The 25,999-nt window shown below is 39.7% G+C and overlaps 2 protein-coding genes across 6 annotated transcripts in view; both read right to left on the bottom strand.

Moving 5' to 3' along the window:
• Window positions 1-3,702, bottom strand: part of loxl2b (lysyl oxidase-like 2b) — a 47,022-nt gene extending 43,320 nt beyond the window's left edge. The window contains exons 1-3 of the mRNA XM_025897129.1: window positions 3,442-3,702; window positions 1,252-1,611; window positions 787-962 (exon numbers count right to left, since the gene is read on the bottom strand). Of these exons, the coding sequence (XP_025752914.1) occupies window positions 787-962; window positions 1,252-1,600 (525 nt within the window). The 5' untranslated portion in view covers window positions 1,601-1,611; window positions 3,442-3,702. The remainder of the gene's footprint in view (window positions 1-786; window positions 963-1,251; window positions 1,612-3,441) is intronic.
• A 5,958-nt stretch (window positions 3,703-9,660) lies between these two features.
• cyb561a3a (cytochrome b561 family, member A3a) lies at window positions 9,661-14,315 on the bottom strand. 5 transcript variants are annotated; one of them, XM_003448609.5, is made up of 8 exons: window positions 14,261-14,315; window positions 13,846-13,922; window positions 12,862-12,985; window positions 12,226-12,430; window positions 10,512-10,720; window positions 10,246-10,400; window positions 9,992-10,157; window positions 9,661-9,890 (listed from the first exon to the last, which is right to left on the bottom strand). In XM_003448609.5, the coding sequence occupies exons 3-8, from the start codon at window positions 12,976-12,978 to the stop codon at window positions 9,864-9,866; spliced, it is 879 nt and encodes a 292-aa protein (XP_003448657.1). In that variant the 5' UTR covers window positions 12,979-12,985; window positions 13,846-13,922; window positions 14,261-14,315; the 3' UTR covers window positions 9,661-9,863. The 5 variants fall into 5 exon arrangements, with proteins under 5 accessions (XP_003448657.1, XP_005472977.1, XP_005472976.1 ...); XM_005472920.4 differs by lacking the exon at window positions 13,846-13,922 and having other exon boundaries at window positions 14,261-14,279; XM_005472919.4 differs by lacking the exons at window positions 13,846-13,922; window positions 14,261-14,315 and adding an exon at window positions 13,752-13,773.
• Window positions 14,316-25,999: the final 11,684 nt, after the last annotated feature.

Here is a 25,999-nt window from a genome sequence, read left to right as displayed (position 1 = left end):
CAGACTCAGAAAGTATTTTTTATCAACACCACTAAATCCTTCTATTTGTTTTTGGAAAGAAACAAGGAAAACTCGACTGAGCAGGCCAGTAAGACAGAAGCAGAGTTAGTTCTGGTTTGCAGTTTGCTCATAACATTGGAATGCACTGTTATGAGGCCTGCACGGTGAGCAGAAAGATAACATTCTGCTTGTGGAGGCAATTAGCTCTGAGCCCATTAGCAGACCCAAAAGCAATGCTCAGCTGGGCTTTTAAAGGTTCCAGTCAAACTGCTATGAAAGTTTTAAGTCTGACACCTGACAAATACCAGTGAAACTTCCTGACTTTCGCCAACGTGCTTTCACTGCAAGCTATTCAGAAAGGACTATTAATAGGACAGATAGTGGTTGAGAGCTGCTGGCTTTTAGTCCACAGGAGCTGTTTCCAACCAAAACTCAGATATATTTATTTTTTAGAGGTGAGTTTGACGTACAGCAGCTCCACATGTTATACCGCTAATGCTATTCTATTATGGGAGAGCTTTATTAATTGGTAAAGCTGTGATATTCTGAAAGAAATAACACAGGGATCTCAGGTTGAGGTTGACCTACTTGTTTGGACAAGAACAAATGTTGGATCCAGTATTTTTTGTACACTTTAAAAAGGCTTCTAAGGCTTAAATGGTGTTCATCACAAGATAACAACAAACACAGCAGATCCCAGCTAACAAACATCTTTTGAGAAGGCACTGAGAACCAATGCAATGAAATACAAAAGTTGGATAGAACTGTTGGGCCTTGTAAGTTTACCTCCACATGGTTGGGCAGAGTGTTGAGAAATTTAAATCCCGGGATCCTCTTGTCGCTGCACACCACTCCTACATCTTCGCTGTGTTTGCAGTCTGAAATGCCGATCCCGTTGGACTGACACTGTGCCAAAGTCTTTTCTTTGCCAGTACAGTGGACATTGTCGAACCAGATGGGTCCTAACGAGACAAAATAGATATGAATCCTTGCTTCTGTGGGAAGGACTTTTATTTTCAAATAACAAATATTTTTTTTAAATTTGTTAACCAGTATTTAATTACTATAGTAGTACATAACTGCAAAAATAACGGTTATATCAATAACATGTTCACCCAGACATGCCAACTATATTGTGAATATATGTTAAATATGTTTCCACACTGATGAGAAGAAACATCCTGCAGTACCTTGAGGCGACTGCTGTTGTGATTTGGCGCTATATAAATAAAATTGAATTGAATTGAATACCTTCTCCTTTCCCATATTTAGAAGATGGCAACCATGAGACAGCTTCCACGTAGCCCAGCTCCCTGCACACCACCTGGGCAGCATGGATGTTGAAATCATCATCACAGACAGTGCCCCACTGGTTGTTGTAGAAAACCTCTACTCGGCCCTCATTGTGTTTCCTCTTTTGCCCTGCAAGTCGGAGCTGAATCCTGGGTGTGTCTGGATCCAGCTGCGGGGCCGTGTACTCTTCCTGTTCTGGGTATGGGTAGCCTGGGGGGTAGCCGAGGTGCTCATACTGTGCAACTGACAGCCTTAATAGCACCAACAGAACAGCAGTGCGAGCATATAGGTTCTGGATGACCCGCATTTTGGTTGGAGCTAATGAAAAACCAAAAAGAAAAAAAAAATTGCAGTGATATTTGTAGTCCCTTTACAGTCTGAAAACCACAAAGGTCCACAGAAAAACCTTTTGTGAAGCAACCAACAAACAACGATGCTGCATTGTATTATGGGGATTAGGGAATACTATGGACTAAATGTCAGGCTGTTAATCACAGACCTGCCTCTTCAAACAGCCTCCCTTTATGCATTTAATTGAAAACCTAAACCCACACTTCAATATTTTTATGCTGAAAGTAGATTAAATAACTGTGTGACATTAAAGGGGTCTCTCATTATGACAACCCCAGAAAGAATAATCACAAAACTTCTCTTCAGTACCGTGAAGCCTTTAAACAGGTTTCCACCCTTGTTTCTGTTAAGAGATTTACTGTTTGGTTATACTCTCATAGATTTCATCAGGCCCGTAAGCAGAAGTCAAATATTTAGTTCACGAGGTGGTGGAGACTAAAGACAGAGCTAAAAGGTGCGCAAATACTGGACTTATCTCAAAATACAATCTAGAGTTGGTTCAGCTCTGTTAGCACTTTAAGAAAAGGAAAAAAGGAAAAGGAAAAAAAGTGCATGTCTGCACATTATATGGTCATGATACTGTATGTTGACTTAATGACATCTGTATTAAAACGTTAAAAAAAAGTGACCAAAACTGACTTCTTTTATTTCTATCTGACTTATTGGACTTATATTGAGTAAAACATTTCTCGTGATCGCCCACTAGTTTTCTGTGAGTGAAGAAAAGCTGGCCTCCAGGGAAAATCCTGTCCTTTTGTTGGAAAAAACATCTGTTAGAAAACATATGATCCATCCACTGTGCAGACCTTCAACTCTCCTCATTGTAACGTGGCAGCAGTTACACAAGCTAGAATCAACACACATCACACATGAACAGATGGAATGAAGCCCACAGACTTGGCGTCTGCTTACAATGTGTGAGTCTAAACCGCTGTGATGACAAAAAAAATCGTGGTCAGCGTGCACGGACACGGTGAAGTTCAGGTAAGGTGAGACACATAAGAACACAGCAGGCTCCCCCCCCCCAGCTGATCATTTGCCCACTTCTTCTTCTATTTCAGCCTCCAGAAACAAACCTTTGCTGTTTATTTCTGTGTGAAGCTGCAGGCACTCTGCAGCTTCTAATCAAACGGACCAATAGATCAGAAATTTTCTGGCTCGCTTTTGTTAAAACAAAATGTCAAGAACTTCAGTGAAGTGGACACCCTGATATCTGAAACCTTTCTTTTATCCTCTTGTGCAGATAGGTGTATGAGTCTAGTCTGCTGTTAGAGGAGAACTGTGCATTGGCTACAAAGGTCAAAATGTCAGTTTATAAGAATGTCAGCCAGTCTTCTCATGCTCTTTGCTAAACCTCTGAGGAGCGCTTCCCTGCAAGTAGACACTCTGGAACTCAGCAATGGATTTTTAGCTTGAATTTTTCTTCAAAGTAACATGTTAGACACATCTGTTCACTGCAAGTTTAGATGCATCTTCATAATTTAACCTGATGGACTTTTTTCGTGCCAGAAACGCCAGAAAATAATCTTGTAAAGTTTTTAGAGGCTGTGGTGACAACTTGAATTCCGGAAAACTAACTCACTTTTGTACCTATATTACATAAATTTCCAATGTGATGCTCAAAGTCACACAATAATAATGGCTTCAGTAATAATATTTCAGTACTTTGAGACCTCGAAAACGATTCTTAATTCGCTGAATTTAAGCGTAAGCAAAGCTTTCAAGGCAAGCTTCCTGTCTCAATAACAATGGCTAGTTACATTCTTGAAGTGAGCTGCAAGCTCTGGCTGAACTTACTTTTCTTCTCTCCGTTGAAGACCGTCCCTCCTGAAGTTGCACTAACGGGCAGCAGCACGGTGCGCAAAAACCAAGCCTGAAGTCAGCTGTTTTTCTTCTTCTGCCGCTGGTGCTGCAGCTCTCTAACTTTCACTCCCTCCAATGCAAAAATGAGCCGGCCTCAATAGCGGTACCGCCCACTGACGCCCACCTTTACCATGAGATCAGCAAAGATGGCCCGGGACGTGAAAAACTGCACATCCGACCCGCACTCACAGAGAGCTCACAGTGGATGAGAGCGTGTGGAAAACTGTTTTCAATTATGGTGGAGAGAGGGGAAAGCATGAAAGAAAGCATAAAGTGGCTGCACAGCTCAGTGTACAGCGCAGAGAGGTCTGATCCCAACCAGGGTGTCTGTGTGGGGGGGTAGGCGTTGCTTGTATGAGACAACACATCACAATAACTGAAATTTAAATATAAAAAAACAGCTTACATGTTTGACATCAATCAAGCGAAGGACAAATCTACTGTATTTTATTTGAATCATATTTTTCCAGCCTACTTCTCATTGCTCCTGGGATGTTTTATAATAAGTTGGGATGCTGGATGTCTGATTTCAATGAGCTACAAGCCACAATCACCAGACTGAAACAAAAATACATATTATACCAGTTACTCTGGGAGAACTGGAGAGGACCATAGAAGGCCTTTAACCCATCAGCAGGACCAGAATTTGTTTCTACATGCAAAAAGGAAGAGGATAAGCACTGCCAGAGCCCTAAAAATGACCTCTACAGGCTGGGCAACGGCACCCTAACTGCCATTAGATATCTTGGTGAAATCCTTGGTCCCACTGTCAGACCCTGTGATGGTGTAGTCCTCATGTGGCGAGAGCATGCAAGATTTCCTGGAGGATGAATGAACTGATACCACTGACCGTCACCCACACTCAATGACCTAATCCAGTAGAAAGCCTCTGTAAGGTGTCAGGCATGCACACAAACACACTACTGAGTAGCATTTTGAGTTCCTACAATGAAATTTTGGTAAAATGGACTATCCCGCACCATCATTTTCTGATTTTCTTTGAATTTAGCCCTCTGTGGATTGATCATTTTAAATCTAATCAAACAATGTTTGTTCCATTCCTAACACATTACCCAGTCTATATTAGCACTGTTTCAGCAGATTATTTCCCTTTATGTGCCGTAAATAAAGAAAATATGAAAATTTACATTTATTAAGTAACAAAAAACAGAACTCTTTCACTTGTTTTTCTAAGAAGCAACGATGGATAATATAATACTTTCTCTGTGATCTGTTTTGTTTTTCAATTAAATTATGGAAAACATTACAAAGTATCAATTGTGTCATTTGTATCAGTAGATCACGTTTTGTCTGTAGCCACTGTTTCAAAGAGGATCACATGTCTGTTTGTCCAAATATGTCAGCAAAGGCAACACATTCATTTTCATGTACTTTACTCACACGAATATACTTTGTCACATGTAGAACACAAAAAATAAGTTAAAAGAAGTTATGCTATGTTTCTTCATTTTTGTCACACAGTGGGCTTGCAAGTAGACCACAGATTAGAGCTTGTGTGCTACAGCCAACCAATCACACTGTACTGTGCTCCTCTCCCTGGTACGCCCTCTTGTTCTGTTCTGCGGAGCATAACATTAGTAGACCTGAAAGCGTTGGTCCTAAAGAAGAACCTGATCACCGTCTGTTTCCAGGATTCTTTTCACACAACATAAACCAGAGTGCTCATTAGTGACTCTGCAGTGCTGCTTTGACAGCAAACAGAGGAAAAAAACCTCTATGTGAAATGTCCTGAAGTCTCTTCACTCATAAGACTTCTTTCAGATGAAAGACAAGGGACTCTTTGCTTTGCCTTATTCGTGTGACATGTCTAGCACTTGCCATGCCTTTGATAATGCAGGTTTCCAGCCATTTGTAGCTTTCAGTGTGAGATGTGTCATTTGATGATCATGTGTTCCACTGCTTTCACTCTCAGCTGCTGATGCATTAGTGTAGACTGGCACATCAGGCAGTAACTGATCCTGATCAGTGTGACATGAACTTCATTTCCTCTTCTTTCATTTTTGTGTTTGTGAGTTGTCATGGAGCTCGTGATAATCCTTGCCTGTCACAAATTTTGTCAAGGTGAACATATGATATTCGACGACCAACCATTCAGTTTTGCTCTCTGTCGGGGACGTGAGCCTGAGACCTTGATATCACGCAGCATTTATGCAATCTATATGAGTCCAAGGGTAACATCCTGGCCTTTCTATTGATTCAACGATTGTTAGGGATGGGCAAGCAGAGCACACAACCTTTCTTTTTAATTGCAGCTTCTACATTTTATGGCCACTAGAGCAGTTAAGTGATACTTTTTTTGCAGTTGTTATGATTCTATTGCTAGAACTGTCTTCATCAACTCAGTTTTAACCAAACTGAAATTGAGCTGAAATTTTTCATTTACGTTGTATCAAACATGAAAATAGGAGAGTCCTCCCCACAGCCACCAAACAGGGGGTTCTCTGATTACATCACACAGAAAACAGGCAACCAGATTTAGACTGCACGAACCAGAGGGCAGGGTCTCATTTCTGAATTCATGCTGTGAACATCTTTGCTCCCAGCATGACTCTAATAACCTAGGCTCCAAATTTACTGTTTGCTAGGTATAGAAAATTTAATAAGTGGAGACAGATTCTTGAAGATTAGGCAGTCTATCAAGGTAACAAATCATCTTGGTGTCGTTGATAAGGGGGAAAAGGATGAAGCCCTCTGGAAAAGTGAATACTGTTGTAAACAGAATGCAACCATGCTACCTCAGGCTGCCGAGAGCATGGGAGTCCCTTCAACGGCCTGTCTGGGAGTTGAGAAACCAAATCCCACATCTTGAGAGCATTAGATTACACAATACTTCTTATCCATAATGGACTTTGGTGTCATTTTGCCCCTGCTCAGGCTTCTCTGGCCTGTCACCTTCCTGCTGTCTGGCCCTTCTCCACCTAGTAACAGCGTTAAGTGTGACTTGCTAATGTCATGGGGGGCGTGACCTAATGACCCAGGTTTAGGCAAGTGTTAGGTGTGTAGAATGGAGATTTTTTTTTTTAAACCTAAAAAGTTATTTGTTAAAATGTTTTCAACTTGTCACATACAATGCTAGGTCAGGACACACAGGCATTACATTTCTAGCCCTTTAGCATTGTTTTTAACATGCAGGGTAGACTTCAGTAAATGTCAATGTCTGAAATTTTACCATGAGACTGTGGGTAAACATGCTGGTCTCTGTGGCTGGATGCAAAATCAAAGTATCAAACAAATGGTGGAGACTGTGACAAAATGAAGACATTTGCCTTGTAACGTGACATCGTGGAAGGGCGTGAGAGTCCAACTGCTCTCTTCTGGTTGCTAATCTTATGATTGTGCCACCTCACCTAAATCCTTCTGTTATAGTTTGTGATTCTTCATTCTTCTCCCTCCAACAAAATGATATTTTGGAGCTGTAACCTGCAAGTTTGAACATTATATTAAAGGGTTACCCAGTGTGGTTAAGTGAAACAAGAAGGGGTCATTGTCAAAGGAATACGTGGCAAGCTGAGAGCAGGAATGTGTTGGGAAAATGCACTGTAGACTCAAGTTTTTAGCTTTCTGGTTTTGTGCATGCATGTGAGCAGACGTGGCTGCATGCAGGTAAATATTAGCCTGGCCCCATATGTAGGCTAACAACATGTGAGCAAAAACCCCAAATAGCACTGACAGGTGTGGGTAGTTTCAATTTAAATAAAACTGCTTGCTCGCTATTACATTCTGAAATGTAACCCATGTTTATAATGACAGTAAGCAGCACATGAAGAGCAACAGCTGGCATTTAATTGCAACTAGTATTTACAATAGTATTTAGCTGTAAATTCAACTGTAAGTGCAGTTAAACAGCTTGCCTTTATTTATTTATTTATTTTTATTTTAGAGATTAACTGAAGAAGACAGCGCAGTGGAAAACACTCTTTGGGATCTACCTGGACTGATGTTACAGTGGTACTGAGCTTCTCATGTAACAGTTGGTCAAAATAAACAAATAAATAAAAATAAAAAAGTAAGTAATTTATCAGCAATGTTGGGTGATATTCGAAAAATTGTAGAACCACCCAAGCTGTAAGATTGTGGCCATGAACTATAAATCCATCACAGAAGTGCCTAAAACAAGCCTGTTTTTGAATATCCACCTTAATATGGCTCCAAAATCATGTCTCCACAGGCTCCATGTTATAACACCCAACTTTACAGTAGAAGTAAACATATATTCAGCTTAAAATAATAATGCAGTTCATGTTTTTCATGTATAAATGTAACTTAACCATTTAAATTATTTTAAAGCTTAAAGCTATACATGATGGGATATAGCCATGGGTGTCAAAATTAGACTTTTAAGATTAGATTTGATCTATTTGGAACTCTTGTGGAGACAAATGGTGTACTTTATTAGTTTAACTCTCACCACACTATGTTATGTATGCAGTCAAAGCAACTTCCTTTGGATTTCTCTCTACTTCTGTATTTTATACCTTTGATGAGCAAAGAAGAAGTGGGAAAGCAAACTCTGGCCCTCGTTTGTGTTTACGCTCTGTTAACTTGTATGTTGGCTTTGGACCACATTACATTGTACTCTATAATTTATGGGAACAATAGCATACAGAGAGTCTGAAAAAGGATATAAGCTCTATCTCTGTTTTAGTGTTTGCATGGGAGTAAACACACACACGATAAACCTTGCGGAACCTTAATGTTAAAACAAAAGTGTGAACTAAATCAAAAACAGTTTCTGTAGAAACCACAGGGTAAGAGAGACAGACAGATTGTTTACCTTCATTATAGTTTTGGGGAAGACTGTAGCAGTTTCCATGGTTTCTACTGAAATCCATTAAGCAGATGGCCCCAAATCTGAAGGGAGGCATTTTGTCAGATCCATTCATGTGGACTTTAAATCATTTAGATATTTCTCTGCAGCTGTTTGTTCCACATATATAAGACAGAACCATGAGGGATGAAAACATGAGCTTCAAAATTGCTGAGAGGTTTTGCACCTCACAGCACAAATGAAAATCTAACCCGGAACAAAAGCATGTTGCTACCATTGGCATGTGAGACAATAAAACACATTTAAATGGGTGATTTTGGTCTTGATGTTAGTAAAGCACTATTGAGGGAAGTTTCACTTCTAATCTCCAGGTATTCATCAGCAAACAAAAATTTTCTCTGGTATCTTTTCCCTACAAAACATACACAACTATCACAAAAACATGAAAAAGCCATAAAGCAACTGGAAAATCTCACATAGGGTATATGCCCAACCCTCATGTGGCTACATTAGCATGACAGTAGTTGCAGCACATCTGCAAGCTCCTTTGCAGCACAGCCACATCCAGACATCCTTTTATGGCTCAGCTGATACTCCTCAATGCAAGCATGGGCACTGAACAACATATTGTGGGCTATTTCAACTGGTAAACCTGGTAAACCTCATAAAGGGAATACTATTAAAGCTGCCGTGCACCTGACAGCCACTTTGCAACCCATCTTATCAGTGTCTTATCCATTGTCAGTAACCTCTTCCCACTTCTTGCTTTGCTTTTATGCCAAAGGAAGGGCATGGAGGTCCTAGAACATGGAGCTATAAGAAACTCATCTTCATTTGATAACAGTGGAGCAGACCAGTGAAGTGTAATTTTATGATGATTGATCTGGTTGCTGTCACTAAAATTACTGCTAGAGGACCCATGGAGATCATCAAGGCTGTTATCAACATCGTCCAGGAACTATGAATATCTGTGATATTTCATGTAAATCCATTCAATAGTTGTAGAAACATTTTGGTCTGAATCAAGGTGACTCAAAAAAAAACATGACCTCCAGATTCATAGAACAAACTATCAATTCATTTAAAAAAAAATACATTTTAGTGCTAATATTGTTTTGCATAACCTTGATGCTTCACACGTGTATAGTAGGTATATAGTACATTAATTACAACCAACTTAATATTAAATAAAACAGGTCAATGATGGATTCAGGATCCCCATCAGTGCACAACAGCAACTGAATCCAGTCACCAGTTACACATTACCAAAGCCTTCAATACCCTGAACTAGTGACCGCTTTACTACAGGATGGAAAAGCAGTGGTGAACCACAGAAGCAGTGTAAAAGAGGAAGGTGTCACAGCTTTGATGACAAATGCTTTTTATTCTTTGGGCAGAAAGGCAATCTTAAATATAATTTCAAATAAATATTTACAACTAAAAACCAACAGATAGTGCTCACACACTACAGGCAGCTGCTTCAACATTCAGAACAGAGATTTTTTGGCCACTTGTGACAGCTGAACTGATTTTGCAGTAATTCAGAGAGCAGCTCTGAAGTTCCCCTTCATTCATTTTCTTCTTGAAGCAAAGGCTGTGAAATGAAGCAGATATAGATTTTTTTTATGAGAATGCTTTATTAAATTCAATTCTCTTATCTCCGCCACTACGTGTCAACCACACTGATATTCTCACCGTGTAGGCCATATCCTCAGGCCTGGAGTCTGGTCTCTGCCATTCTCGGGTGGACAGAATCTTGAGGACAACCAGGCCAAACGCTACGATCAAAACCCCTAATGAATTTCCCAACAAAGCCTCGGGTGGAAGGGCAGAGTATGGCTGAGTCATATTGATTCCTTTCCTGCGGAAAGACATTTAAAAGGGAAAAAAATTACATTTTTTTTCCCTAATAGAATTAATCAAAGGAAACGAAGAAAATTTGCACTCACAGAACAAAGAAGAGTTTCTCGTTGATGCCAGAGATGCAGGCAGCGATGCTGAGCGTCAGTATGCTGCCTCCCAACCACACATGCATGGGTTTCAGGCGTTTACGTAAAGATATGGGGGAGCAGGGAAGGAGGAAACCTGCCATACCCGCCACCCACTGCATCCACACAGACAGATAAATCACAGGCACAGCAGGAAACAAATTATTGTACAAATGTATGGTATTTGCCTAAAAACTTAAAACAACTCAGAATGTCAAGTTGGGTACCTGCATTGCGAAAAGAGCTGTTGCTGCGATTCCGATCCAGCTGTGTACGGAGTAGAGGTTGGGTGTATTTTGGGCGTTGTGAAAGTCAAACACAGCACACAGCCCCACGATCGACAGCACCAGGGCGAGGAGCATCAGTGCCGCATGAAGGAGCTTCCACGGGAGTTTATTCTGACCCCAGGTCAGAGGGATGCGGTACAACACAGCTCCTGCAGTGAAGAGGCAAAACGACTGAAGATGGTCTGCTTAATTAAATGTGATGGCCACATTAAATCATGCTGTTGTTTAATAACAGCTAGTGCACCAGATGCATCAACACAGGGGAGTGCTGGGTGTCATATTCTGTCTTGGCTCAAAACTCGGGTTCCTTATACCAAATCTTTAAAGACATGGTCACAAAATGAGAAAAAAAAAAACCCACTTAAGGCTGCCTCCAAAAGTGAGTCAATCCCCACAGGCTCCAGTTGACTCCAGTAGAATTTCTCTGATGTGGACAGTGAAATTCTACATTATTATTGCTCTATCACCAACTAGCAGGTGTGCCTGTGTGATTCACCTGTACATGCTGTGGATATAGCAACCAAGCTTAGCTGCATTAAGTGATAGTTAAGCACGCCACATGTCATGAGTGCATCTTACGCTCACGAGGTGAAAGTGATGCCAACCACGCTACCACGGCTCTTAACCGAGGATTCATAACTATTGTTTTTGTCACTTCTGCTTTCTCTACACTGTTAAACCTCTTTTTCAATTTTATCGTCACAACTTTGATTTGATGACCTTCTTGCCAGGTTCCCGTAAGTCAATTAGTCTCTCTGATTTTCGTTCTTTTCGTTTAAAAAAAAAAAAAAGGCAGGAACCTGCCAGAGGAGGTTTGGAACTAAGCAGAGCTTTTACGGCTCTCAGAACTTGACAGACCTGTTCTGTAACAATTTTCTGTTTTTTGTTAAACAGACACATGATAAATGAAACAGCTATAAGATAAATGACCAAAGACTACAACAGGAAAAACGAGTAAAGTCCTTATACTTGAAATGGCTGTCTGTGCTTAAATACCACAGGCTCCATAGTGTACTGGTTTACACATTTGCCTAACATGTCACAGAAGAGATTCAAATCCTTGGTAGGGTTGCATCAGGAAGGACATTCAGTGTGAAATTAGTGCCAAATAAAACGTGCTGTGGCAACACCTTGTGAATAAAGAAAAAAAAATACAAAAAAACAAAGTGCACACGGAATTTACTCCGTTTTGGAACCAACCTCAAGGTACCCACAAAAGAAGTGAAATTCAAGGAACTTCCACAGTGGCTTCATGATTTCAATGCTGTTTGGGAAATTCCCATTTATAATGGGAGTGAAGGTTTTTTTTGATAATGTTAATATAATGACTTTTTTTCAGGTTATCAAAAGAAAAAAATATTGAAATTGCTTCTTATTATAATATAGTGTATTACATCCAAGTAACAAATGACAAAAAAAAGTACTACTGTTTACTGCAGCAGTGTAATGTCCGGTACCATGGAGCTGTGGCCAAACAGTCACTGCAGACGTTACCTCATGTTGCACACTACTGAAATCATGCTTAAAATTATACACTACATCTATACCAAGCCTAGGATGTGCAATTACACTGATACAGCCTGACTGCTTGGAGGAGGAAGAGAAGTGAGAAACAGAAATGAAACTCATGAGCTTTATTTGGAAGGCCACCCACCGTTGCCATACAGCACCACCAGACCCGTCACCATCAGGACGGGGTGCCAGTTGAACTGAAGCGACGAGCCATCCCAGGCAAAGCCGCCGCGCCACTTGCTGTTCCACAGGCACACGCACACCACGCAGGCCACACCCAGGACAAAGCACAGCAGGTAGAATCCATAGAAAATCACGATGGGTCTCATCCTGGAGAGATCTGCAGGCTAAATTAGCAAAAAGAACTCAATGAGAAGACGAACGACGGAAGGGCAGAGAACTGTTTCTACATTCAGTTACTGCCCAGTAAGCTCTAATTTGGTTATTTGAAGACATAAATTTGTCTTTTTGATCTTCTTTTGAGCTTTGATCTTGACTTTTTGATCTTTCTTGATTATTTAAAGACCAAAAAGACAATATTAAACCTGGGCTACTTGAGTAATCACCATTTACACAACTGCTAAACCACTTCAGAATCACAAAGCTCTAAGTTGGCTGCCTGATAGTCTTCAAAAACACGCTTCAGTACGGCATGCCTTACCTCATCCACAGCTGCAGTGACACTGACAACACTTCCTACTCTGCAGCCCTGAACATCATGTAAGAGTTATTTCACTGTCTCATGACTTCCCCCTGTCAATCTCTGAATGTCACTCACTTCGCGTTTCTGCGGTTCAGCCGAAGTCTCACTTCCACATGCAGCTGTGTTGAGGGCACAGAGGGGGAGGTGGTCAGAGGTGGAGCAGCTGGGAGATGAAGGGCCGCACTGCTGCATCTGCCACCTGTTTGAAAGAGGCGGTTAGAGACAGATCAGGTAAAGACGAGTGTGACATGCACAAAAAAGTCAGTGTCCTGTCACAAAGAAAGAAGAAAATTGTGAATTTATGGAGTAAAGGTAAAAGTTTTTTGAAGGTGTCAAGTGTCATAAAATGCCAGTGGAGACAGGTAGCTGTTTTCTGGGGACAAAAGGATAGTCAGGTGACGAATTAAAGGGAAAAAACCCCCAACAACATAAAGCAGTATCGAAGGACCTTAGGGTTGGGGTTGATTCTACAACTTACTGCAAGTCTTAATTTTCTTCAGGCACTCAGCGACCCCTCCTGCCCTGTGCGTGGGAGCCCTGCTATATGCTCAGGTACAAATGTTTCACCATAGGAGCAGCTCTGTATTAATTTGAAGTGGAAGCTAACAAAGGCCACCGGAAGCCTTCAATGTAAAGTTCAAAGGCCTAAATTTTGCTTTCAATTTTTCAAATTTCAGTTCCTAAATCGTACAACCTCTTGATAAATAAATTCCTGCTTGTCCGCCAACACGTTTTTGTGTATCCCGAATTAACGAGTATCTTTAGCAGATTCGTCAAAAGGCGTATTTATGCTACAGCAGGTCTTGTTCGTCCTCTTTTAGCGAGGCGACGTTAAATAAGCATATTTTCCAAATGAAGTCTTGTGTAAGAAGTTACGTATCCCCATTAGCATGCGCAGAGAGTTCGAAACTTGACGCGTTGAAGAAACATTTACTTGTGTACCTCGGTTACCAAATATCTCGTACCTAAGAAGACAATTCGGACGTAGGAGATTACGTCACCAGTAAACGCAACGTTTATTACAGGTGAATGGCCTTCACTTTAGGAAGAGATACTTACCTGACCCATTTCCGTATTTCTAGCGCATGGCCTTGTGGGAAATGTGGTTTCTTGGCTACCACCCCGTCACTGCTGTCCTGTTCACAATCAGCAAGCCATTACACAAAAATAATTCTGACTGCGAAGTATTACTTTGACCTTCTTCTTTTCTTCTTCTTCTCGGACATAATATTTACAAAAATGTTTATTGATCTTGGTGAAATAACTCGCATAGTTAGATCAATCACACCCATGAGATAAAAAACAAAAACAAAATGTAAACACACACACACACACACACACACACACACGGACACATTAGTAAAACAATGAAATCAAAGACTAAAAGGACTATGGGAAAAATACTACAATAACAAATAGCCAATGACTTGGTCTGTGGTTGTATAAAGTTCTGGCTGATGGAGTTGTCACTTGCCTTGCAGGATTTGTGAAAATGTGACGGAAAAAAAAATGGTCCCTGTTGAAGGAGGAGGTCAGCAGCTGCTTCAGAGATCTGCTGCCTGCCAGCTCCACCTGGAGGCAATGTTAGTCAGTATTTTATTTGCTCTCCTATGGAACCGTCTCTTCTATCTGAGAGGCCTTCTGTGACAGAGGTAGAATGTATAAAAAGATCATTTGGTAACATAAGTAACTATGCATGTAAAACAAATTCCCATGTAATAATTACACACTGTCTGTAGATAGATGTAACTTCCATCTGACAGTCTGAAAATTCTTTTCAAAAGTTAAGTACAGAATTGCCTTAAACCTGTATTTCTGCTAATGGACAGAAGGGGGCGATATGCCTGGTTACAAAAGAATCTGGTAGCAAAGCGGTCTATGGGAAAAAGTCACAAACACTGCTTCAAAAAACACTTCTCTGATAAGTTTTTGGTCCCAGTTGTTAGTTCTTTTCCCGTTTTGTACATTGATTCCAGTGCACTGTACTGGAATCAAAAAGGAGGACAAGCAGGATATGATTGTAAACTTGTAACTGACAACTCATTACCCTATGACAGTACAGTATGTCTCAGGTTCTCAGTTATAATTACCCTTTGCCTAGTTTCAAAACACCAAGACAGTGACTGCATGAGATTTGATGCTCAACTTGAAATTTAACAGGTGATGTCACAGTGGCTATATTCATCTTTATATACAGTCTATGGTAATAATGTATTTTAGTTTTCATTATTCAACAGTTGTTTTTGTTTGTTGGTTTGCTCAAAGCTTTGACAGGATTGCTCTTTTTATTTTCTTATCATAAGGCTGCCAGTTCACTCAGTTCTTGTACTGTCACTACTTTAACAGAACACCATGTGACCAATTTGCAGATACTTTCCTGCATAACTTTAGACATCATTAATCACCATAGTCAAAGGTACCAAGTATTTATACTGGGGTATATTTCCTGTTGTCTGTGGAACATCTGCTTACTTCAAAACACTTCACAAAGACAAAATAATGCACACACACAGACACAGACACACACACAGACACAGACACACACACACAAACAGACACACACACACACACACACACAAACCATACGTCCTCCCAGGTCTGTTTTGCCTCTGCTTTTCTTTCACATTTGTGATGCAGCAGATGGTATGAGCTTCAGGGCAAAAAAGATGACGACATACTCTCCATTTAAAAAAACTAGCTTGCTGCAAATTAAGCAAAGCAAAGGAGTGTGCGAAAAACAAATGTGTTGCTTCTGTCAAAAGCAGTTTGGTTTATGCCTCAAACACATGACTGGGTTGAATCCTGCACCATTTCTCTGATGTACTCCTAGCTGCAGTTCTCCATTTGTATTTGGTGAGGGGTTCATGATCATCAGTGATAGGTCAGTTGTTTTAAAGCCTAGGGAATGCCTTAAAATATCAAAGTGTCTTACATCCACTGACAAACTCCTTCAGGTCTTCTCCCAGGTCCCCCTCTAGGTGATTGGTATATCGGGCAGTTGGCTGGGTGGTGGGAAACTGCAGGATTTTTTATCCAGACATCTGAGTTAATGTTACATTGTTACATTGTTACATTTCAAAAAAATGATCAAAATACGGTCATAAAACCATTAACTGGATTTCTAATTACAATATTTTCAATTTTGATTATGTTATGATATGTTTATCTTTACTTAAAAATCTTGTTTATATAACAAACTACATGCTGAATGACTGTCTTCGCAAACAAGAGCAGGTTCACACAATTTTTGTTATCTGTGAATGAATGACATCAGCTGCGAGAAGGCAGTAAATGTAATGTAGGGTCATTACCTTACAAAATAAAACAACTGTTGTTGTGATTTGGTGATAAAAATAAAATTGAATTGAATTGAAATGTAATTTTATATACCAATAAAAGTGACAAAATAATTTGTGAATAAGAATAGCTCTGTTTCTATTATTATTAGTTTTCTTTAATGTTACCATTTTTGGTCAATAATTTTATAGAACTACTCAAATATACCATCTGTAAATTTACACTAATTTTGGCTGTCAGTGCTAACATTTTATCAGCTTACAAGTAGATATCACATTTTTAGATAAGAATTTACAGCAAAATGAGAATTTGTAATTCATGACTCATTTTTTTACTGTATCATAATCTATTTTTACACAATATTTTTTAGACATTTTTTTGGAGAAAAAATGAAATTTTCTGTTAAAAAGCCCAATTTTAGTTTCATTTTTCACTAGACATTTTTTAAATGTTATTTCATATATTTAAAAGTAACAGGAAAATTCTGTTTAATGTTATGGAAAAATCAGCTAAATTACTATTTTGTTTTTAACTTTCAAATAAGCGTCAACATACAGTCAAATGCGTAAAAGTGTTACACTTCCACTCAAACGGAACATTAGCAGTGAAAGTATAAGGATAGACTGTTTGTTTGGTCCCAGACTGGGACTGATATTTTTAGCATTTCACTTCATCTGTGTGGCTCTCTCTTTTTTATTCTGTCCTTGTCGCCATCTTTTTTTATTTGACCATCCATCTTGCGGGCAGCTTGTCTAACATTATGTGTACAGGAGCAGGTAAATGTTGTGTGCCCAAGAGCGAGAGAACCAGAGAGAGAGAGAGAGAGGTGGGGATGAGACATGGGTGTACACATGAGTCTTTGAGGAAGTTGGACAGTTTGGTGAAAGGACACAGTCTATGACCTAGGCTTTAGTGAAAGAGTCACTCCTATTATGTGGATTCTGAGAGGAATATCAACTCACTACAATATTGCTCAGGTCATGTTAAATTTCCTGAATTCTTAATGAATTTTCTAAAACATTTTTCCATAAAAATGTTTTAGAAAGATGACAACTCAGTCATCTTGTGGTACAGGTAGGGAGCAGGGTTGCTAAACACACCTACCTGCAGACATTTAAGAACGCATGCACAGTGAGGGAGTGACTCACTGCTGCAGGTGTAGAAGTCCTACTGTCACGTTGCATAGGCCAGTAATGGACAGTGTTCACATATGACTCAAACTGTGTGTTCATAAATGTTTTATTCATTTTATTTATAATTATGATGCCAAAACTGAACAATACACTCAGTCTGTTTGGTGACGCATTAATTAGAGCTCCAATGTTTATTTATTACAGGCTATTACTAAATGAAAAAGTAAATTGCGGTTGAAAATGACAGACAAATTACAGTTCATTACTGTGAAGGGACATAATGTAAACCTTTTGTAATAGTTTGGTATTTTTGTTGGGTTTATGCTTCAAGATAATTGATTTGGTATTTATCTTTTGATTTAGCTTTTTATACATTTGGTTCTTCTCTGTCTGTAACTGCCGTTAGTGTCATGTGTAATGAATCAGTCAAGCTTCCAGTCGAGCTTTCTCGTCCTTCTTGTGGTTTTCTTGAGCATTTTTTGTGTCTCCTTGTGTTTGAAATGATTTCCTCTTGTATAGTGTTTTACTTGTTTTTTTAGACCTTGCCTTTTTGCTGGACCCTTTGTTGCATTCTTTATTCTCCTGACTGATTAATTGAGCATGACTATTGCCTGTTTTAGGTTAAAGATTAAGGTTTAAGTCTCTCCGTCTGGGGCATACTGTGAATCAAGTTCAATACAGTCGGGCTTTTTTCTGCTTCTTTGACTTTACAGAACCTAAAACCCCAGCTGGAGATGACGGGTATCACAGCAGGGGTTATAAACTTTCTTTGTTAAATTGTGCTTTCTGTTTCAGGTTCTGGGTACTGATAAAAAGGGGCATTTCATGGGTCATATGTCTCTTTTTCTACACCCCATGAAGGTCACTCAATCCAGCCAGAAACACTATCAGATGAAGAAAAAAATTCTGATTAAAAATCTTTTAAAAGTATATAAAAAAAGATGACAGTAAAATGCAACATTGAGATTATTGCTTGACAAAATCATTAATCTTGTCATTTAGTGCACAGAGCAGTAAAATACACATTTTAATTCAGTTCAATTAATTGGTTGGAGTGTGTGCTCTCAGTACTGCTGTGTATTTCTAAGGCAATGGCTGCAAGTTTTGGAACTTTAAACTGAACACATGTAAAGATTAAAGATTACCATCCTGTCACTGTTACTGTTACAGGGATTCTAGATGTGTGTCCTATGTTCTAGTAACCGCATGTTTCACCAGTGCAAAGGAGACTAAGCTGCAGATTTGAATCAACAATAAAACATTTATACATTTTCTGAAACATTCACGTGACAACACGATGCATAGTTTGTGCTTCATTCAGTCGTATTAGTAAGGTACGGCGTATAAACTAAACATCTAAAATGTATACTCCTAGGAGAGAATCTATAGCATAGCTGTAAATAAAAAAATCCATGAATTAATGATTTTATACTGAAACTCTGAACTTAACCTGCGGCCGATCAGGTTATGTTCTCACCATCAGTTGCCACGGTGATTTAGAAAATCTTTTAGTAAAAAGAGAGCCACTTTCATGACACGGAAAACTCAGCTCAAGATAGCTCACTAAGCCATTAATGTCACTTTGCAGTACATAGTGTCCATTATTTTGTGCTTATCCTTTGGGTCCTCTCCTTCCACATGAACCTTTACACCTTTATGTGAACAGTAAAGGTTCAGTAAAGGTTGATGCTAATGCTGCAAAAGGGTTTGTTTGTTTTTGTTTAACATATTGAAATTGGGCTGTTTGCTCCACCAGTCTGAATTGCTGACTTACACAGCAGCACATTCTGCACCAGCTCGGGACAGAAATCTCACCATCCTCACACACATAGTGCTGGAAATACAGTCCCCACTGGTACTCGCACCAAAACTGTCATTTGGGTTATTATCCTGCAGAATAAGTGGAGTGAACGATTCTGTCCCGAGGAGTCGAGATTCAAATCTGCGATGTCATACTGATCTACAGCGTGGAGCCACTCTGTTGGCAGTGAATAGAAAGCTGACTTGGTGAATCGCAAATTACCTCCTCCCAGTCTAAGAAAGTCATCCTGAATCCTGTCACAGTGACCTTTCTACATTTTACAATTTATTCTCTGCAGAGTTTTACATCCACATAACAAATTCATATTAAGGAAGAAGGCAAATCACTCCTTGTTTCTGCAAAGCAGGTAGTATATTTTACCTTCTCTCCTGTAGCTTCATATTTTAGAGCTCCATTTCACTTCTATTGTCCTTTAAGTTCCCTGGCAGAGCCCCGAGGGCCAAGAAAAGCAAGACTGAATGCCTTTTTATTCCCTCCTCATCACTGATTAACAGAGCTCTTGGTATAAAGATTGGCAAGCAGCTTTATTTTCTTCACACTTGGCCTGAATGGAGTGATCATCATAGCTTTCATCAAAATCAGGCCCTATTCACCCAGAATTGCACATAAGAAGTACCCAGCACTCACTGGAAACAGCACTTACAGTTGTGTGAAGGGAATAGTGAAGGATGATTTTGTGGCAAATCTAATTTATTCTTCTTGGATGTGCGAAATGTGATTTGAAATTGAAGGCTAACTGAGCTCTGCTGTATTACAGGTTTCCTGTTGGAGCAATGGGAAACAACTCAAACCAATTGTAATATTGCCACTGGATGTCAATGTGATCCCAAGGGACTTGTGGTTCACTTCCAATACTGGAGGTTTTGGGTCTGTGCCTTCAGCCCCATGAAGTCCCGGGCAGAAGTGGAACTGTTATCATAGAACGGGAATGAAATCTGTTGGAGTGGCAGCTGGGTTTCTTAGGGTCTTACCAGTAAATGGCAGGAAACGGCACTCAAATTGCTAAAATAGGGGGAAAGATGATAAAGAAGTCACGGGCAATGAGAATCAGATTCATGATGAAGGCTTGAAGAAACCTGATTTTGAAGCCATTTAAAAGTTTTGGTCCTCTGGGGAACTGTAGCAATCTGTAAACATAATAATACCATAGAACTTCTACATACTCAAGATCTGCACTGTCCATACTTTAAGGAGCTGTAGACTAAAAATGTCCAATATATAATTTCTTCACACCAGGCATGCAACGGAGCAGCAGCAGAGTACCAACGTCCCAACACATTCTACAATGCTGCTTCGTCCTGCGCCTCCTGCTTCTCCCATTACGCACTACATGTTCTTTACAATCAGCACTCTGATGCTCTGACCACTGAAAGACAGCAACATTTTGCATACGTGCCAAATGCAGCAGGAATCTTTAAAATGCGGAATCCAAAATTATTATGCAACATCCATTGTTTACAATATGATCACAACACACATGATAAAGGAACTCTGGTGCATAAAATAGAAACATCAGGGGGTTTTTGTTTTTTCTGTATATATTGTTTCAGTTCTGAACATAACTTTATTGTTGCTTACTTAACTAGTTTAGTTAGTCTTTATAGCTAATTTCTCTGTTCACAACTGTATGGATTTGGAAGAATTATATATCTCACCTCCTAATTTTTATTATCCCTAATGATACATTCACACCAAATGCTAAACTAGGCCTTTGCAAGTTAAAATATTACATTTTAAAAATAACAATTTTGCAACGCGTTGCATTGGAAATCAGACTCTGCCAACAATCAGAAAAGAAAGAAAAGCTTATTGATGCCTTTTCAGGGGAGCTGGAGCGGTGTTATTCAACTTTGCTTTTATAGAGACTGGAATAAAGAAAATAAAGGAAAGAGCTTTGAGGAAAATGAGGTAAATTGTAGGAATTTATGGAAAGTTGTGAAAATATATTACTATAACCTGATTCCAGGTATCACAACCCTCTGCAGTTTGCATACAGACCGAATCTCGGAGTGTATGATGGAACAAAAGAATAAAGAGCTTGACAGTCATGTCTGCACAGTCATAACCACTTTTTTTTTTATTTCTTGAAAGCATTTCCCATTATTCAGCCGTTGCTACAGAGAAAGAAGCTACAGGAAATGTCAGTAAACACAACTGATTGCTCAAGGATTACTGACTATTAAGTAATCCTAGGATTACTGACAGGTCGCAGGATGCAGGATGTGAGACTGAACAGTGCTGATTTGGTCATCTGCCGTTCTGGAGCTCCAATGAGACCACACTGTCCACATACCTGTTCACCTTTTACACCTCTGACTTTCAACGTGACTCCAGGTCCTACCACCTACAGAAATACTTGATGCTAAGAATTCTGTAGTGATTGGACTGGTTTTTCCCAGCCAGTTAGTGAATGCACATTTTTCCCTAGCGACAGGTGTTTGCCAGAATCTCAGTGCAACAGAGCGCATTAGAGATTTAGTTATTCTTCTTTTTTTCAGAAAACAAGCTACCACAATGCCAATGTGAACAGAAAGGTGTTAACTGAAAGAGCTGTCAAACCAAAAAACATGGTCAAATCTGTTCAAAAGTTATTCTTAGAAAACTGCTTGGTGCTCCCTTTACATTACTCATAGTCATTTGATCTGTTCCCAATGAAACAAAAACTGCTTACTTGGTTTTAACTGTTTGGTTTGCTGCTCAAAGTGCTACAGATTTCAGTTTTCATTGGGTTTACTAGAAAGGGATTTTGTTAAAAATGACAGCAGCCAGTATTCTCAACACATTCTCAGCTTCTAACTCTCCTACATCCAAGTTCTACACAGATGTTCCTACGCTGAGTTGCATGTCCTGGTCTTAAGCTTGGGTTGTATTAATGTAAATGGCAAAGTTAATCCCATTTACCTCAGCTGTACTGTGGTGGAGGCAAAAGCTGCTCTGAGATCGAAATTGTCATAACATAAAACCATGAATCTGGAAATAACAATGAGGAATATAACTTTTTTCACATTTTCATGACTTGTTCCTTTAAAATGGGCACCATAACAACAAAATATGATACTGGGGAACTTTGTACACATAATAAATAGGTACACTTGCTTTGATTTAATGAAATCTTCCACTCAGGTGGTAGAGAAAGTCACCTACTGACTGGAAGGTTGGTGGTTTGATCCCAGTCTGCGCCAGTCTGCATGCCAAATATCCTTGGGCAAGATAGTAAGCCCATGTTGCTCTCTGATGAATCCATCGGAGTGTGAATGTTAGATAGGAAGTGCTTAGAAAAAAGTGCTTGTGCAAATGTACAAGTTGTGTGAAGTGCTTTAAGTGCTCAGATTGAGCAGAAAAGCGCTAAATAGAACCAGTCCATTTGTTAAAGTGTGTGTGTTTCAGTTATCTTATGCCTAGCTTTCTGCTGTGGGTCTTTTCTGTCAGTTGCAGACTCTGCTATAGTTTCTGGGCAAACACTTAAATTGGTCACTTGTGTAAATCTATTAGTTTATAATACCAGAAAGTCTCTCGTAGTGCTTTTGAAATGTCTTTCTGAGATGAATCACCGGCATTTTATTTTGGTCACAATACTGGTGAGTGCCAGAGCTGCAGGTTTGCAAGGATACACTTCCAAATAATTTAAAGGATTTCTGATGTGGAACAAGACAGCTCTGTGAAATTATCCTCAGCGAGCACCAGGCTTCTCATTAAACCCTGAGCCTGAACACTATTAGCTGCTTTTATTTCATAAAGTGAAGACAGTGAGTAGCAGACAATGTGTCATGGCTCAGCTGAATATATGTACTGGTAAGCTATTCCACCAAATATCTTGACAACCGTGTATGGATTTCACACCACAGATGGACCTGACATCACACATTTTGTATATGATGGAAGCAACACAAAAAAGTAAGGACCAAAAGTGGTAAGTGGTCCTAAAAAGAAACATCTCACAACTAATATGGCATGCTGTAGTAATTCTGTTATTTGGCAAGAAATCAGTAATATTATTTCATATAAAAAGCACATCTTAGAGAGGCAGCTTCTCAGCAATTTCAAAATAATGTTCCTAAATGTAAAATTGTGAAGACTTATCTAATCTTCTACAATACATCATATCATCAATGCATTCTGAGAATTTGGAGAAATCTCTGTGCGCAAGAGAAAAGGATGAAAGTCCACATTGAATACCTGTGACTTTCAGGTCCTCAGATGAAACCTTCTTAAAAAGGGTGTGATTTTGTCACAGCTGCATGGCCTCAGGAACATTTCCAGAAATCACGGTCAGTGAAAACAGTTCACTGTGCCATCCACAAATGCAGGTTAAAGCTCTGTCATTCAAGCTGCCTTGTCTGGGCTAAGGATCCTTTAAAACAGACTGAGGAAAAGTGAAAAATGTGAAATTTTAAATTCTTTTTAGAAAACATGGACACCATATCCTCCATAATAAAGAGCATCCAGCTTGTTATCAGCACTCAGTCCAAAATACTAAACCATATACTGCATCTATGATAGCAGCAGAGGCTCTGTAGTGAAAGAGTGGGTACTGAAGTGTCCTGCCTTCACACCACTTCATTTCTTGCCCTCAAGAAATGTGGACAGTGTGTAGCAGTGGAGGCCTGACTCAAACCTCTTGGTTTTTAACATTTGTTACTGTTAGAGAGCTGCCTGGTAGGACTCCAACCTTTGAAATATCAAACAACTGACTAAAATGGATCTCCTCATAGACGTGAATGAAACTGAGAGGTGGTTACACTTGAGCAGATGAGCTGTTCTCCTTGTTGCACCACTTTCTGATATCATGAATCCCATTATGCCGCCTTTGGGGATTTTCTTGTCTCAGATTTAGATATGCGTTGTGTATGCCAAATTTTGTTTTTTGAATTTCTGTTTGCTTTGGTTTTGCCTGGATGGCATATCTGTTTGAAGTTGGTGTGAAATGTTTAGAGATTTCTTAGATTGCGGTTCACTGGTTGGATTTTTAGGTTCTGATTCCATGCCTACAGGGAACAGAAGGCTGTGTTTTGCTTCACTGTGGCACTGGAATGAAACCGTTTCCAAAGATTGCTACAATGCAAACCTTGAAGGATATGCATATAAAGAGATTTTCTTTCACTGCACATTCTTTTACAGCTTGAAAAATACTTTGTACTGGAGCTGCAGAGTTGTGCTCCAGCAACAGAATGATTTTTCAAAGTCAAACTCATTTCTATTTGATGTAACCAAGTAGACTATGGCCACTGAGCTGTCAGATCTTTATACATGCCTTGAAATCACCTAGTCTGACTGGTACACTAGATAGCTACAACAGAATGCTTAATAATGTTCTCAGCAGGCATTAGTTTGATGCATGTGAGTCACAGCGCTGATTAGTTACAGCAGAAGTATCGTTCAGCTCAATGTTTCTGTGACACCTCTATTAAAGCTCCAGCTTTGAGTACCCAGGACACACCACAGGCCTTGTATCAGAGCTGACGGACAGAGTCAACATTCATAACAGCAATGTAAGAAAAAGACACTTGTCTGGAGAGTAAATGAGCAGCAGCACAGCATGCTGCTCAACTTGCTGAATAAAGAATGAAGGAGAAAATGAGGCAGCACACTGCTGACAAGACTGGCAAGCCGGAGTAGCTCCAGAGAGCAGATTAATGCCTGGATGTAGAGCTTATGTTGGCCAATTTAGCTTCAGTACTTTCTGTAAAGGAGCTTCCACCTTCAACAATCATTTTCAGTAAGTGCTAACGTCTCAGCCACTACACATGTAGCAGGATGCTGCGTGTGTAGCTAATACGTCACGTTTACATATTGTAGGTTGCCACAAGTGCACAGTAGTAAACAGCGGTGCTTTTGGACAAACAGCAATGTCATACTGGCCTAGACACACTGTTTTCTGAATAGTTGCTGGTAGTCATCATGAACGTATGCCTTCAAAGAATAAATTGTGCCTTGCTACAGCACCAAACACCTTTTAACTTTTACTTTAAAGATGAATGGTCTCGTTTTCCAATTTTCATCATACTTTTCAGTTTCCCTACTGCTCTGGAAGCAGCAGACAGCTGTGTGCAGGCTAGCATTTGTCTTCCATGTAATGGACATTTTATGTGCTGCATTGTCGCCTCTTTGCAACTAATTTTCCCCTGGCAACTACCAACCACTCACAAACCAGTCAGAGAATGCACCTCGCCACGGTGAGCTGTGGTTGCTGACCAGTCTCTAGACCTAAGTGACTGGGGTCAAAGCCAATGAGGAAATGAAGAAAAACACTGGAGTTCCACTGACAACTTCAGGCCAAAGAATTAAAGCAAGACCACATTTATTCAGGGATTTTCCTCTCACACAGAGTGCCGTCTTATCTGTAGCAACTGTGTTGCTGTCATTCTGTAATCATGTGTAACCTCTTATTTTTGTATTATAGTTTTACCATCCTTTGTGAAATGAGCCTCTCTGCTGCCAGTACATTCATCTGTATTTGTCGTTGCCAAACGCTGCCAACACCACCCCTTTACATGAACGTGTATTGAAAACCCTGGGTTATCACTGATAACCAATGTTACCCTAGCAATTAGAATGACTGCAAGTGAATCTAGATATGGAAAGATGACACCAGCTCTAGTGAACTTGCTTTGTAGTACAGAGCCCAGGCATATAATACAGTACATGTCCTGTATGACTAAGACAAAAAATATAATCAAGTGATCTTGAAGTCAATAATGAGTAATGTTACACTAAATCTTGGCAAAGATTGGCACAGGTATGGCATGAAAACTGTGTCTTGATTATCTGGCTGTCACTGCTTACTAGAAAATTCTGTCTGGTTTAACGAGTCATATCACATACCACAAATGAGTCACTGTTACACTTTATACAAACTGTAACCAAACACTGATTTCTTTGTTTTCCTTATCTCTTATTGGGAAGTAGAGTAATTTTGTACTAGTTTATCTAATCTGGAACCGTCTCAACACACTGACAACAG

This window comes from Oreochromis niloticus, linkage group LG12 (genome assembly GCF_001858045.2).
Source record: "Oreochromis niloticus isolate F11D_XX linkage group LG12, O_niloticus_UMD_NMBU, whole genome shotgun sequence".
Taxonomy (NCBI): Eukaryota; Metazoa; Chordata; class Actinopteri; order Cichliformes; family Cichlidae; genus Oreochromis; species Oreochromis niloticus.
This window is presented reverse-complemented; position numbering and strand designations above follow the sequence as displayed.

Excerpts from the sequence above, each read along its gene's own strand:
- cyb561a3a (XM_003448609.5), bottom strand. The coding sequence starts at position 12,978 with ATGCAGCAGTGCGGCCCTTCATCTCCCAGCTGCTCCACCTCTGACCAC. Across the intron at positions 12,431-12,861 it reads CTGAACCGCAGAAACGCGAA|CCTGCAGATCTCTCCAGGAT; the intron begins GTGAGTGACATT and ends TTGCTAATTTAG. Across the intron at positions 9,891-9,991 it reads CTGAGGATATGGCCTACACG|CCTTTGCTTCAAGAAGAAAA; the intron begins GTGAGAATATCA and ends TTCATTTCACAG.